This window comes from Colius striatus, chromosome 21, assembly GCF_028858725.1.
Source record: "Colius striatus isolate bColStr4 chromosome 21, bColStr4.1.hap1, whole genome shotgun sequence".
Taxonomy (NCBI): domain Eukaryota; kingdom Metazoa; phylum Chordata; class Aves; order Coliiformes; family Coliidae; genus Colius; species Colius striatus.
This window is the reverse complement of record NC_084779.1, coordinates 657,355-672,967: the sequence shown is the minus strand read 5'-3', so window position 1 is coordinate 672,967 and position 15,613 is coordinate 657,355. Positions and strand designations below refer to the sequence as shown.

General features: G+C 56.7%; 1 protein-coding gene across 1 annotated transcript; it reads left to right on the top strand.

The window, feature by feature from the left end:
- Positions 1-3,979: 3,979 nt before the first annotated feature.
- LOC133627486 (histone-lysine N-methyltransferase EHMT1-like) lies at positions 3,980-5,226 on the top strand (the record flags this gene model as incomplete). The annotated part of the gene is made up of 3 exons (XM_062013224.1): positions 3,980-4,186; positions 4,476-4,651; positions 4,914-5,226. Coding segments are annotated over exons 1-3 (696 nt in total), but the record flags the coding sequence as incomplete, so codon positions are not given.
- Positions 5,227-15,613: the final 10,387 nt, after the last annotated feature.

Genomic DNA, 15,613 nt, shown 5'->3' with positions numbered 1-15,613 from the left:
GCATTGTGGGCTTTTGGAGGCTGCACATTCCCAGCTGCTGTAAATCCTCTCTATCGAGTCACCTGGAAGAAAAACTATGTCAAATGGGGCTCTGAACAACGACAAGGCTTTCAACAAATTAAACGAGAGGCTGCTCAGGTGGTGTCCCTTGGGCCAGTCTGAACAGGACCAGACGTGACAAACGTGCTCTGCACTGCAGCTGGAGAGAATGGCCCTACCTGGAGCCTCTGGCTAGAAGCACGTGGGGAGGCTGGAGGCTGAGCCCTGGGCTTCTTGAGTCAGGGATGCAGAGGATCCGAGGCCCGGTGCACTCCCACCAAGAAGGGGAGACTGGCAGCAGATGAAGGAGTTTGAGCTGCCTCAGAAGGAATTGGCATGGAAGCAGGACTGTTCTCAGCACCCAACTGCCAGTGCTGGGCTGGGTGTCCAAAGGGAGGGTCTCCTCCACACATCAGGCGACTGACGCCACATGGAGTGAGGGGGTTGTGTTGAGCACTCAGTGAGCTCCTGTAGGAAACCGCAGTCACCCCAGCATCCTGCACGTGATCACCAACTGGCCAGAGGGCAAGAGCTCTGGACTACTGCCTGAGAAGGAGCTGGCAGATGCTGAAGAGGCCCCACCATGTACTAAGCTCTCAGCAGATGAGAAGCAAAGTGTGTCGCTCACCGATGGCTCCTGTTGTGCTGTGGGACAGCATCGGAGCTGGAAGGTGGCTGTGGGGCGTCCCCTGTGACACGTGGCACAAGCTGCAGAAGGAGAGGGGCATTGGAGTCAGGTGACAGAGGTGGAAGCCTCCCAGCTGGCTTTAGACATCCCCCAATGAGAAAAATGGCCAATAGTTTGTAGTGACTCTTGGCTGGTGGCAAATGCTCTGTGGGGTGGCTGCAACCATGGAGACAGAACAACTGGCAATGCCAGGGCCACCCCATCTGGGCTGCCTCATTGAGGCCAGGCATCGCTGCCCACCTGGAGAAGCTGGCTGTGATGGTGTGCCACCGAGATGCCATGTACCCAGGAACCAGGCCCCTGAAGAACATCAGCACAAACAGGAGCCAGGATGGCAGTGGCCCAGGTGTGTTGGGACTGGCAATGGAAATGTGAATGTTTGTAGCTCGGGGGGCCCACGATGCCTCAGGCCACCAAGGAAGAGATGCAGCTCTAGATGGGCTGTTGCACAGGTTGTCCATGGATGCAAGATATGCTGCCCTCAAACAAGCCAAGCGGTTGAAGTCTCTGTGCTCTGAAGGACAATGGCTCAAATACCAGTGCAGAGAGACCTGGCAGATGGACTCTAGCACACTCCCACATGCTGAGGCAAGCACTAAGTGCTCACCGTGGTGGAAGCGACCACTGCATGGCTGGAAACAGATCCTGTGCCTCATGCTACTGCCTGGAACACCGTCCTGGGCCGTGAAAGGCAAGTCCTGTGGCAACAAGGCACCCCAGAAAGAATCGAGTCAGACAATGGGACTCGTTTGTGAAACCTTAGGAGACAGCTGGCGGCCACAGCGCTGGGTCTCGGGGTGACGCAGGTGCTTGGGGATGCACCACGTGTCTGTAGAACCCAGGCTGAGGCAGCAGCAGCTGGGATCACAGCACCCATGGGCCCATCAGGCACATCTCCTCCCGCCTCCACAGCACACTCCTCCCATTCAGCTCAAGCTACAAGACCACTGCAGTAGACACTTGCTTCCCAAAACATAATCCCTGGGTGCGAGGCCCCGGCGGTTCAGAGCCTGGCCTCGGCCGTGCAGGCAGGAAGCAATCTGAGGCAGGCTCATCCCTTTGCCCTGGGCAGGCTCCGTCTCCCTCCCAGCCTCCCTCCCTAAGAACACAGGCCTGAGCCCTCTCCAGGCCCCTCACCTCCAGGCAGATCTTGTCCTTGAGCCTGAGCACCTTGGTGGCCTTGAAGTGCAACCGCACGCTGAGCTCGAGGACGCCCCGATCTTGCGAGACAGAGAAGTCCTTGACATTTCCCAGCCCAAGGAGTCGGGCTGCGGTTCTGCAGGACCAGGCTCTTGCTTTCTGTCCTGCAGAGAGTGGAGGAGGCTCAGCGCTGGCTGCTCGACGGTCACACCAGCCTTGCAACTGCCTGCAGCTGGGAGCAGCCCTATCCCGGCGCCTGGAGCCACAGTGAAACGCCTTCTCTTGGTCACGAGTCTCAGAAGGGCAGTCCTGGGGGACAGCTGGGTGCTACAGGTGTATCCAGCAGCAAGGCGATCAGGAGGAGCCACTGGGCTGCTCTCTGAGCAGCAGACGGGACACAAATCCCTCAACACGCCCAGCACGCAGCATCGCTGGGGGCTGCAGAGCTTGGGGTGCCACAGGACACCTGAGCCAGCCAGGAACGGCCAGCAAGAGACTGGGAGCTGCTGGGAGAAAGGGACACCAACCCAGCTGCCAACCTGAGCGGCCACACGGCCAGCAGGAGAAGCTGGCCCTGGCAGATCCTGTGGGTGACTGACTGTACAGCAGCCTGTTGCAATGCAGCTGCTTGGGGCTGATCTCCAGCTGCACCTTCACCCCCTGGCAGCGCAGGCTCCGGGTTGTCCCTAATGTGGCAGATGAGCCCAGCTGCAGCCGGGTAGGCCCAAAAACTCCGCTCCTGGCCTTGTCCCTGCACAAACAGAGACACGAGAGCATCCAGTGAGCAGGAGGAACGGTTCCTGGGTACTTCTCCCCACCCAGCCCTACCTCCCTCTCCTTGGGTTTCAGCATCATGCTGGGAGGGCCCAAGGGGAAGGTGACCCCAGGTGGATCGTGCTCAAAGGAGAAGCTCAGCTCAGCTTCCAGTGGGGTGGCATTGAGGACGGAGAGCTGCTGGTGGTTGCCAGGATGGGTCAGGGCCTCGTACCTGCCACAAACAAGGGAATGGCTGCAGAGGACACCGCTGCCTTCATCCCTGGCTGAGGAAGGTACCACGGCCTGGCAGCGGGAGGCTGCGCTGGAAGCCACAGTCTAACAAGCAGCCCAACTTGTACCTTGTCCCTTCTCAGCCTTCCTTCAGCCGTGGAACAGATTTTGGAGCTAAAGGGGAAAAAAAAGCAAACAGAACCCCAAGACCATTCCTCAGCCTGGCTAAAGATCTGCTGTAGGGTTTTTTGCTGGGTTGGTTTCATTCCCTTGGGATCTCACAACAGCAGCAACTCTCCAGAGCTCCCCCCAAGAATAGACCTAAAGTGCTAATGTTAAAAAAACCCACCCAACCAACACTGGGAATGGAAATCCATCAGCAGCTCCAAAGGCAACTGCTTTAGGCAGACTTTATCCAACAGAGAGGAACAGGGACATGTAATCCCTGTTTTCATTCCTCTGCACCTTACCCCCCTGCCCATACTGGCAGGTGACATCAAAGTCCTATGAAGATAACAGATGAAGGGTTGGTTTACCAAGCCATCAGCAGAGTAACTGCTCCTTTAGTCTACCTGCAGAGCTCAAAGCACTTGGCAGAAGCACCACAGAGTTCAAGTCATAGGTGGTGAGGCTGAGATGTGGATGGGAGGCACGAGGTGCTCCAAGTCACCTCCAGGCTGGAAGCAGCCACCTGGCTCCGGCCACCGAGGCCCCACCAGGCAGGGAGATCAGCTCCATCCTTCCCCAGCTCCTCCAAGTCTCCCGTGCCTGTCATCTGCTCAAGTTCACACACCCCTGGCCCTTCACCCCGAGTATCTCTCAGGTCTCTCCCTGGGCTTGCCCTCAATTGTGCCTCGGGGACAGCACATCCCCAGGTGTGTCCCTGAAAGCAAAAGGCCCTGCAGATCCCCTCCCAACATCTCACTGCTCACAGGGGCCATCAGGATGCTCGCCCAGAGCCGGGAGCACGTACCGATCCTTCGACGTCCCACACAGCTGCACACCAAAGTGGAAGATGCCCGTGTTCATGACAAACTGCTTGGAGATGATGGCATCATCTGCCTTGCTCCTGCTGCAACGAGGAAACACTGCCCTGGGCAGAGAAAGCAGAGGAGGAGCTGTGAGATGCTCCAAGCAGAACTCCTGCTCACAAAGCCACAGCCCTGCTCGGTCGTCACAGCAGCAGCCCCGGTTGCCAGCCCCAAGCCTGGGAAGAGGCGTCGGGCGCTCAAGCAGCACGAGCTGCCCCAGGCAGCAGGCTCTGAGCTCCGGGGGAGCAGCGTGGGGGGCTCCCACGGGACAGCCTTTCCGTGGATCTTGGCTGACGGTGGGGTACAGGCAGGTGCCCCTGCACTGCAGCTGGTGCAAGCCCTTTGTCCCCTGGGTCTCAAAATGCAGCGTCTGCTCGAATTGTCCTGGCAGCGCGGAGCTGAAGTGGACCCTGAGCTCCACCTCGCCGTGGGCAGGCACGATCCACCGGCCACTGCTCAGCCTGGCCACTGGGAGCCGAGGCCTGTTGTGCTGGGAGCTGACCTGTGCTGCCCTGTGCGGGCTGTCTCACAGCAGAAATGTCACTTTGGGAAGTGCCACGTAAAGCTTAGAAGCAACGGTTTCACTTCAGGAAGGAGACGTGTACTGCATCGATGCGCGTTTCTATGGCAACATCGGCCGCTTCATCAACCATCACTGCGAGCCCAACGTCTTCGCTGCCAGGGTCTTCACATCCCATCAGGACGTGCGCTTCCCCAGGCTGGTCTTCTTCAGCGCGAGGGACATCAGAGCTGGAGAGCAGCTTGGGTAGGTGCCGGCCCTGGGCCGCAGGGAGGATGGAGAGCAGAGGGACGAGCGCTGGGCTGCTGCGAGCTGCTGGGCTCCAGCGCTGTGTTCCCGGGGCCGTGCCCCCGCCAGCACTCGCCATCCCCTGAAGCTTTGCCAAGCCCCAAACGGTGGCGGCGCCGCGGGCTGCCGCCCCCCCATCCTGCAGCTCTGGCTGCCCCATCCCTTTGGCTGCCCCGTGCTGCTGCTCTGCACTGAGCCCGGCTCCGCCTCTCTCCCGCAGCTTCGACTACAAGGAGGATTTCTGGGCCGTCAAAGGCAAATCCTTCAGCTGCAAATGCGGCTCTGGCAGGTGCAAGTACACGAGCTGGGCGCTGGCCAAGCGCCAGGCGCGCGCCCTGTCCCGCAGCAGGAAGCCAAAGGAGGCCCCTGTCAGCAGCTGGGCGGCAAAGGCTCCACGGCACAGGCACTCAGTGGGTGTCACCCTGTGTGCTGGGCTTGGCGGGGAGAGGGTGAGCTGTCCCTGGCACTGCAAGGGGCTGTGGGCAGGAGGGAAGAGGGAAGAGAGAAGAAAGAAGAGGGAAGAGAGAAGACAGAAGAGGGAAGAGAGAAGAGAGAGAAAGAAGAGAGGAGGGAAGAGAGAAGAAGAAAAAAGACAGAAGTCAGGAGAGAGGAGAGGAGAGGAGAGGATGGGGATTGGGGGAGGAGGTGGGATAAAAGGGGAGGAGAAATGAGGATCAGGGGAGTGCAGAAGAGGAGAGGAGAAGATGGGAATTGGGGAAGGAGAGGAGGGGAATTAGGGGAGGGGAGAGGAGAGGTGTAGAAAAGAGAAGAAAGGAGAGGAGAGGATGGGTATTGGGATAGGAGATGGGAGAGAAAGGGAAGAAGAGGACAGGACAGGGGGAAGGGAAGGGAAGGGGATAAGGGGAAGAGAAGGAAAGGAGACAAGGGGAGTGAAGTAGAGTAGGAAGATTAGGTGAGGGGAGAGGAGAGGAAGGGAGAGGAGAGGAGAGGAGAGGAGAGGAGAGGAGAGGAGAGGAGAGGAGAGGAGAGGAGAGGAGAGGAGAGGAGAGGAGAGGATCGGGGTTGGGAAAGGAGATGGGAGAGAAAGGGAAGAAGAGGACAGGACAGGGAGAAGGGAAGGGAAGGGGATAAGGGGAGGAGAAGGAGAGGAGGCAAGGGGAGTGAAGTAGAGGAGGAAGATTAGGTGAGGGGAGGGTAGGGGAGAAGAGGGGATACAGGGAGGAGAGGGGAGAAGGGGACTGAAGTAGAGGTGGAGGATTAGGGGAGGGGAGAGGAGAGGATTGGAATTGGGGGAGGAGATGGGATAAAACGGGATGAGAGGAGAGGATCAGGGGAGGGGAGAAGAGGAGATGAGAACATGGGAATGGAGAGGAGAGGAGAGGAGAGGAGAGGAGAGAGAAGAGAAGAGAAGAGAAGAGAAGAGAAGAGAAGAGAAGAGAAGAGAAGAGAAGAGAAGAGAAGAGAAGAGAAGAGAAGAGAGAAGAGAAGAGGCCCACAGCCTGACCTGCAGCTCCCCATCAGTGTGGGACCTGCTGCCATCAGAGAAGCATCTTGTTACGTTTTATTTTCTGTTTATGTTCTATGTCATTGTATTTTGTTCTGTCACATCAACACTTTTCCCCAGCATTGTTTCACAGGGCAAACACGGCTCCTTCTTGTGTTACAATTAAAAGTACTTGCCCCAGCTTGAAAGAACATTTAGTTCTCAGTCTTCACAGGATGTCTCTAGGAGCTTGCTCTGACATATTCTGTTTTCCCTCCTGTCCTCCACTTGCTGGAGAAGAAACAGGCACAGTACTGCTAAAGTGGCTGGGTGTGACATGTGCTTGAGGCACAGCATCTGTCTCAAGGGCTGTGTTGAGGAGACAGCCTGGAAAGCAAAGGCAGAGCCTGATTCCCTGTTCTGCTGTGCAGCTTTGCAGCCCTGGCACTCTCCTGCTGTGGGGCTGAGCCTGAAGCCCCGAGTCTCTCCTGGGAGGGAGCAGCACTGAGGCCTGAGAAGAGGAAAGATTGCCCAGCATGAAGCTGCTGTCAGCCTTTGGCAGGCAGGGTGGGGTTTCTGAGCTGCCTGGCGCTGCCGTTCCTGGGGAGCACTGAAGGGCAGGGCGGCTGCCTGTAGCCGCAGGCAGGAGCGTGGGCAGCAGCAGTGAGCGGGGCTGTGTGCAGCTGGGGAACGGCTTTGGCACCGGCACCGGGACTGAAGTGCCCGAGCCCAGGGCAGCATCGGCAGCGTCGTTCCTTTCTGTCAGCGCCGGCTGCTCGGGGCATCGCTGCACACAGCGTGCCCCTGGGAAAGGAAACAACACAGCTCCCATCCCTTACGGAGAGACGAAGCCATGATCACACTGTGGGCACTGTGGCCTGGCTGGAAATGCTTTCAGCTGCTTTGGCTGCTTGGTCCCACCATTTACAGCCCAAACACAACTGACTGGCCCCCATAAGGCTCACTCCCTCGGCCTTTCCCAGGCTGATTGCAAAGGGCTCCTGCTCAAAGGCGTCTGCACAACACACAAGTGGCTCCTGGCACTATTAAACACTTTCAGCCCTTGGCTTGCCATTCTCTCCCCATTCATCACTCAACTCCTCGTCTAAGCCCACACCTGCTGGTATGAAATAGCAACAGAGGACAGGGATCTGGGGCCTGTGAATGGGAAAGCTCTCAAGTCTGGTACCTGGTTCAGGCATTAAAGGTGTCCCACCTGGGAAGCCTGCTTCCCTTTTCCTTGCAGGTGGTATTTACAGCTGAAACAGTTGCTTTTTAAAAGCAAAACCATCACAAAAAGCCCAAAGAAACAGCTGGGTGATTTCCCTTCCCCAGGGCTGGCCACTGGACAAGGTGCTGGTCGGCAGCACTCTCAGGGCAGGGCTGGGCCCAGGACAGGCCTGCTGCAGGCACCACACTTCTGGAGGCTCCTGCTAATGCAGTTCCTGGGCAGTGCTCAGGGAATGAGGGCACTGTCCATAATTGCTAGCTTTGGTCTCTCTCCATGAGCTCGTCTGGCTCCCTGCTCTCATCTGTTACTTCCTCCCTCTCTGTCTTCAGCCCATCACTGTTTTTTCTTTCTCTTCCTCTGTAGGACTCCTTGTCTGTATTTTCTGACCCCTCCCTGTCTGTCCTACACCCTGTTGCTATTTTTCCTTTCTCCTCTCCTGCTCCCTGTCCTTTGCCTTTTTCTATCACCATGTTGTGTTTCCTGGCGTTATTTTCCCTCTCTCTCCCCCACAGCCTGTCCCCACTTTCCTGCCCGTCTCTCTTGCACAGCTGGCTGGAGCTTCTCTCTTCTCTCCAGGCCTCCATCCTGCTCCTCACCCCCTTTTAGCTCTTCCTCTGACTCTCTCAGCCCATCGCTGTTCCACCCTCCTGCGCCTCCTTCTGCTGATCCACAGCCCTCTGTTCCTCGCTCTCTCCAGATGCTTTCCCTTCTCTTCTCTGCACCCTGCCTTCTGTCCCTGCCTTCTCTCTCCTTTCCTTTTTCCCTTCTGTGCTAATCCCTGTCCCATTTCTCTGTCACTCCACTCTCCTGCTGCCTTTTCTGTCTCTCTGTCCCCCTGTCCCACTCCCTGCCTGTGTCTGTGTATCCCATGTTCTCCTTTCTGCCCTTCCAATCCTCTCTCTGTCCCTCTCTGCTGCTGCTTGTTGCTCTTTTTCCTCCTGCACTCCCTGTCTCCTTCAGCTCCATCCCTTTCCTGCTCTGTCCCTCTGCCCTGCTCCTCCCCCGTATTTTCCTCCTCCTCCTCCTTTGTCTCCTCCTGGGGCTGGGCCTGTGCAGCCCTGGGGAGGCGGCCATGGGGCTGCAGGGTCAGGGGGGCCTGGCCAGGGGCTGGTGTCCCTGCAGGGTCAGGCAGCAGGAAGGAGGCCCCGGGGCACGTGGGAGCTGTAGGCCTGGGGCACTGGCTACCGGCCAGCCATGTTGGCTCCTGGCCATGTGGGAGCTGTAGCCCTGGGCAGGGGCTGCCAGCCGTCCCTGTTCATTGCTGGGCGCTCTGGGAGCTGTCGCTGCCCCCTCAGCTGCCCACAGCCGTGTCGGTGCTGTGAGGCACAGGCTGTGCTGCAGCTGTGGCCTGGCTGAGGTGAGGGCTGGGGCCAGCCAGGCCCTTGGGCAGCTCTGGGGGTGTCTCCTGCCTGCTGCCCACCCGGGGCTGGTGATGGGAGCTCCAGGCTGGAGCTGGGCCTGGCTGGGGCAGCCCCTTGGTGACCCGAGAGCTGGGGAGGGGCAGGAGATGGAGACAAGGCCCCGGGCACAGGCCCCGGGTGCCCCAGCTGCCAGAGCCCCCGCAGCCGCCCCAGCATCTCAGTCTGACAGCAGCAGTGTGTGGTGCTGCTCACTCTGGCAGGGCTTTCACTCCATCTCCCTTCTCCCCACAGGTGCTGCGCCAGCTACAAATCAGCAGCTTCTACTCACTGTAGCAGCCATCCTGGCTCTTTCTTTGGCTCAATAGAGGAGAGGTGAGTTCTCACAGTTAAGCAGGTAAGAATCTACCAAGCCAAAAGTGCCTGATGTATTCATAGGATGGACTTCTGGGGATGCTTGCACAGCCTGTTTGAGTTTGCTTCTGCTAGTGGGCTGCATTATGTTAGGGCTCAAATGGATACAGCACTGTGCTCCTTGTGGAGGTTTCAGGGTGGTCACCTGTTCTATGAGCTTACAGGGCTTTCAGGCTGTATCTTTCCTGTCAAAGCTGCTGTGCATTTGTGTCGGCATGGGGCAGATGTTAATGTACCTGTCCCAAAGCAGACTTGCATTTAGGCCTGCTGGGACATGGGGTTCCAACTGCAACAATGGCAACTTTTAAGATGGTTGTCTTGGGCTTGGCTCTTGGGGTTGTTTTTTCTGAGCCCCAAGTTGCAGATGCTGTTTCCTCTACGCTGAGAGGTTCCTTATTCTCTGTGTTTGCTGTTTCTGCTTTTAGAGCAAAGACAAACACCCAGTGTAGCGTAAACACCTGATTTGTTCCCATCTCAGAAGAGTCTGATTCTCCGTGTTTGACTATTTCTTGCATTCTGAAACCTCCAACTGGGGGTTTTGTGTCCAAGTGCTAAAGAGCAAAAACATGCCAACAACAACTTCATTTGTAAGCAACTGCTCTTCTTTTCCTAAAGACAATGTCCATTCCAGGCTGGAGAAAAAGAGCAATACCCTGCAGGGCATTGCCTGTGGTGTGGAGTGGGATGAAGGGATAGTTAATCCTTCCCCAAGGTGAAGCTCTGCAAGCAGTTGATCACATCAGCAAGTGCAATGAGTTCTCTTTCCAAGTCTGTTTTTCTCCTAAGCTGACTCTATGCTCCAGGTTGAATTCTGTATCCCTGAGCTTTATGGAGGGGAGAGAATCAGGTGTCTTGGTTACAGTGACAGCTATTCCACTGCACTCCTGGCTCCAGGAGTGTTGCTGCCATGGATGTATTTGTACAGTCCAGTTCTGTCTCAGCCACACGAGCATTGTTGGCATGGTCATGTTTTCCAGCCCCCTTAAAGAGGTGTCTCTCCCCCACAATTAGTACATGTCCTTGGCTTGTGGTTCTGCTCTGTCTTTCTAATGTTTGTTCTCAACCAATAGACTGAGGAGTCAGAGTGTGTCTCAGACCAACAGCATTCTGGTAGCCATCTGCAAGCAAAAACCCCTGAATTGACGTGTCTCTGCCTGTAAACTTTGGGCACATGACTCCAGCAGCTGTGGCAGTGCTTTCCAGCAGTCCCTGGTCAGGAGCCCCTCTCCTGGTATGGAAATGCTGCCTGAAAGGGAGAGGACTTTTGTTTCTTCTTCTAGAGGTCCATGTGAGCCAGTGAATGGTACATCAAAAGCTGTAAGTAAAGACACAGTCTCCCACTGTTTTTGTACACACTGCAGTTAGTTCTGAACACTGCAGCTAGTTCTGAACACTGCAGCCTTGTATTAACCTTCCAAACATTGACTTAATCTATCTTCCAGTAAAACCTTGTACATGTGGTAAACACAGTGTGTGTGATTCAGTGCAGTACAAACTGTGTGCTGCCATCACTTGCATGGCTCTGATGTGACCCTTGGTGTCTGTGCCTAGTGATGCTCTGTATTTCCTAGGAACATGCCAGGACATTGCCTGTAGCACCTGGACAGGTGACCTGTGATGGTTTGGAGGTCATGTAGGTTTCAGGTCTACAAGCTGAGCTTGGTGCTGTGTTCTACCTCTGTGTGTAACAGGTATGTTTGCACAGGTTGTGATGTGCTTTCATTTAGAATCAGAGAATCAGAGAATTGCTGTGCTTAGAAAAGACCTTGAAGATCATTGAGTCACACCCCTCACCTCACACTGCCAGGCTCATCACTAAACTACCCCCTGTCCCTCAGCACCTCCTCTGTGTGTCTTTTGAACGTCTCCAGTGATGGGACTCCACCAGCTCCCTGGGCAGCCCGTTCCAATGCTTAATAACCCTCTCAGGGAAAAAAGTTCTTCCTTAATGGCCAATCTAAACTTACCCTGGAAGAATTTTGCACCTATTTCCTCATGGCCTGTCATTTATTCCTAGAGAGAAGAGACCAACTCCTACCTCACTACAGCTCCCCTTCAGGCAGTTGTACAGAGTGCTCATGTCTCCTCTCAGCCTCCTCTTCTCTAGGCTGAACATCCCAATCTCTATCAGTCTGTCCCCATCAGACTTGTTGTCCAGACCCTTCACCAGCTTTGTTGCCCATCTCTGGAAACACTCCAGCACCCCGATGTCCTTCTTGTAGTGAGGGGCCCAGAACTGGGCACAGTATTGGAGGTGCAGCCTTCCTGCCCTGGTGCTGCTGACCACGATGGCTGGTCCAAGCCAGGAAGCCATTTGCCTCTTGGCCACCTGGGCATACTGCTGGCTCTTACTGAGAGGGCCGTCAAATAACCCCCCCAGGGCCTTTCCCTTTGGGCAGCTTTTCAGCCCCTGGGCCCATTGCTTTTCATTGCCCTCTTGCTTTTCTCTGCAGAGAGGGATCGAGGCAGCTGGGACTTTGAAGCCCTAAGGACAGAAGGAGGTGTCACTGGAGCAGGGGGAGGGACAGGGTAGATGTTTTGGTTTTGATCAGCTGGGGACAAAGAGCCAGGAGGGTGCTGGCTCACTGCTGGAACCAGACACAAGGGAAACATCAAAAGCTCCCAGAGGTTGCAATCAGAACGGTTTAATAGAACAACAACAAGGAACAAGGGAAGGAGAAACAGTTCTAACAATGCACCAGGGGATGTACACAGGGGATGGTGAGTGACGCCGTTGCTCATCAGCCGGGACCCAACACAACTGCACACATGTGCTGGGCACAATGTCAGGATGGGATCCAACACCTGCTGGCCAGCCTGGGGCAGCTGCCCATGCTACACCCCTTCCCACATCCTTCTAGAACATAACCTTTTGCCAGCAGAAACGAGCACAGTGTTTGTTGTCTAGACAAAGGTGCTGGAACCTCCCGCCAATCAGGCTCAGCGCTCTGTCCACTTGATGGGAGAGGCCTGGAAGACAAAAATCCCACCCAAGGTCAGCAGCACAGGTAGGCTGAGGACACCTCCAGCCCTGCCATGGAAACCCAGCTGCCAGAAGCCTCCTGTGCTGCATCAACCAGTTCAGTTGGAAAAGATTGGCCACCGACCCTGATATCCAACCACCGTGAGCAGCTCAGAGCTCCAGACCCCACTTGGAACGGCTTTGGCCTGCAGCAGGGATCCAATTGGCTGGCAGATACTTCTCAGCCCCAATTGCTCCAACATCCTTCCCAGTCAAGGTGCTGACAAGCATCCCCTATCTGCTGCTTCAAGCCCAAAGGGATCTTGCAAAAGGGGCTGGTTCAGCTCCAGCAGCCAAAGCTGCTCAAATGCATTCCCAGCCCTACAACAGCGGCTGCACGTGCCCAGGTCCAGGCCACTTGCCACATCCCTCAGCTGGAACAGCCCTGAGCAGAACACTTGGCTAAAAGCTGTGGCCTTGCCAAGCCACTGAATCCATTTCTAATCTAATTCAAGGCCCCCAAGCCACATCCTAGACCCTGCACAAAGAGGCATTCCTCTTACCTTTGATTTGACAGACTTCGTAATCATCAACGTCAGGGAGCGCTGAGAGAGAAATTGTGGCCCCAGACTCTCTCCTCAAGCTGTTAATAAACTGCCCTTGTTTGCCAATCATGTGTCTGACTGTATCCTTGAGGAAAGACAAGAAAGCAAGAGTCAAGGAGGGAAATGTAGATCAAACCCCACTGTGCCCCGGGGCTTCTTTTGCCCATCTTCCTGGTTCCTGCAGCTCATTTGCAGGGTGGGTTTGGACAGGCAGCTGGAACATGACCCTCCTGCACAGGGGAAAGCACCACAACTCATCCCCTGCTCTCAAGGACTGTGAACTCAAAGCCTGCTGAAGGCTTTCAGAGCATCACCCTGACAGATCAGGCTGGAAAGTGATGGAGAAAAAGGACTCCAGCAACCATCCCAGGGTGTAGCCCTAACAGCTAAACGCTGAAACCCTCGTTGGCTGGTTCTGAATCTTCCTGGGTTGGCCTGAGATGGAAGAAGGAGGAGATGGCTGTGTAGGGCAGGGCAGGAGGCACGAGCAGGACAGTGGCTGCTTACCTTGGGCACCTCTATTTCCCACACAAGGACATTGGACTTTTTCTTTCGGCGCCGGTTCTGGCGACTCACTGTCTGCCCCTCGAGACCGTCTGTGTCCTCCAAGTCCATGTGAGTCACACTGAAACCTGCCAGAAAGGCACCATGTCAGCATTCAGACAGCCCACACAACGCAGCTCCCACACACCAGCCCAGGAGAAGAGATCCTTTGGCAGAGAGATGCCACTGAGCACTTGCTCCGCATTCTGTTGGGATGCTCCTGCCTCAGGTTCCCCAGGATGTCAGAAAGGGTCAAGTCCCATCACACAGAGCCCACTGAAAGCTTCCCTTGATGCCTGGGGACCACCCAGCCCAGCTCTGGGAATGCCAGCACAGGAGGCCCGAGTTGAGCAGCAGCCCTTCACACAGCGTCAGCCCTTCCCCAGCACACACCATCTAGGATCTGGAAGCCAAGAGCCAAAGAGCCCAACGGGGCCGAGCAGCCCTTACCTGGCGCGGGCTCCACTTCGCTGCCCGCCGGCATCCAGCCGCCAGCAAACCTCCTGGCAGCCGTGTGCTGAGCGGCGGGGAAGGGACTGCGTGTGCCACAGCCGGCAACGGCCCCGCTCGCAGCCCGGGGCTGTGCCTGCGGGGATGGCGGCAGCGCAGCGGCGCTCTGGGCACGGCTCGGCTCCGGCGGGGTCCCGCACACGCTGCTGGCGCTGCCGGCGCTGCTGCCGGCCGCGGGGCTGGGTTGGCAGCTCAGCCTCAGCCCTGCCTGGGACACTGCGCTCTCAGGGAGCGGGAGGGCACAACAGCCAGCGGGGACGGCGGCTGCTGCTTCGGGCCGGGATTCCTCCTCTAGCCCTCGTTCCTCCTGCGCTTCCTCAGCGCCTGTGGCCGCTTCCCCGGGAGCGCTCTGGGCACTGCTCGGCTCCTGCCCGGCTCCCACACGCGCTGCTGGCGCTGCTCTGCGCCGGCGCCTGAGCCTGAGCCCTGTGCGGGGCTGGCTGCAGCGCTGCCGGGACACTGTGCTCTGCACGGGGACAGAAACAGCAGCAGGGACGCCGCTCTCCTCTGCACATCCTCCTGTCTCTGCTCCGGCCGTGTCACCCTCAGCAGTGCTGGGCTCAGCTCTTGGTGCTGACACATCCCGAAGGTCGGGCTCTGGGGGTTCCTCTGCTGCTGACAAAGGCAGTTCCTGAGGGACACAGGCTTCCCTTTGGGGCGATGATTCCTCCTCTGTCCCTCCTCTCTGCTGCGCTTCCTCAGCAGCTGCTGCCGCTTCAGCACCAGCTCTGGGCTGCTCTTTGCTGTGGGAGTAGAGCCACCAGCAGCCCAGCAGTGCCAGCGCTCCAGGCACGGCGTAGGGGATCACGCTGGCCAAGCAAAGAGCCATTGCACAGAGCCACAGCAGCATCTAGCAGGAGAAACAGACAGCATGGTCAAGTCGTCCCAGGGAAGGGAACAGCAATAGCTTGAGCTATTGCTCTGTGCTCTCAACCCTCATGTTTTGGCCCAAAGCATTGCTTTTAGCTTCCAAAGCCTCATCTTGAGGCCCACAGAAGAATCACCAGACAGCAACACTACCCATAGCCTTGGCCAGGCTCTGGAGGTGGAAGAGTCCAGCATCGAAATGGACTGTGAGGTGCAGAGCAGCCTCTCCTGTCATCCCTGTCTACATCCTCTTCCCTGTCCTGAGAGTTTGGGTCATCCTTACCTTTGGAAGAGGATGGAAGTTGAGGAGAAGTGGTCAGCAAACGAGAAATGGCTGTAAGCAAGCAAGAAGGCAAGTAGCCAAAGAAGGAGCTGAGTCCTCTCGAGGACAGCTCAGCCCAACTGGCTCTGGCTGTCCTGCTGGGAGGCTTTATAGTCCCTGGCCAGGTGAGGTCACAAATGCCGGGTGGGGTCTGGAACAGCCCCTGTGTGACATCAGCAGCACCCAATGTTCTCTGTCTCCCTTGGTGACGGCCACAGCGCTGCCCCTCCCCTGGGATGACCTCTGGAATCATCAAAGGGTCAAGGATAAAACCTTTGCACACACACTCACACACTGGTGGTGGAACATTTCCCACAGACACACACTGGCTGTCAAAGCAGTGGGGTTGCACAGGATGGTCTCTAAAGGTCCCTTCCAGCCCCCACCATTCTGTGATTCTATGATTCTATGAACATGTCCAGGTGGCTTTTGAAGACCTCCAGAGGAGGAGATCTCCTCTCCCTGATCACTTTGAATGGTTCATTAATAAATCAAACCTTTTCTCCCCACGCTGAGTCTGTTTTGCCCCAGACACTAATTGCTGAGGGATCTCCCTGTCCTTACCTTGCCTCACAAACCTCTTGTTTTATTTCTCTCTCCCCTGTCCAGCTGAGGAGGGGGAGGGATAGAGCGACTTGGTGGGCACCTGGCACCCAGCCAGGGC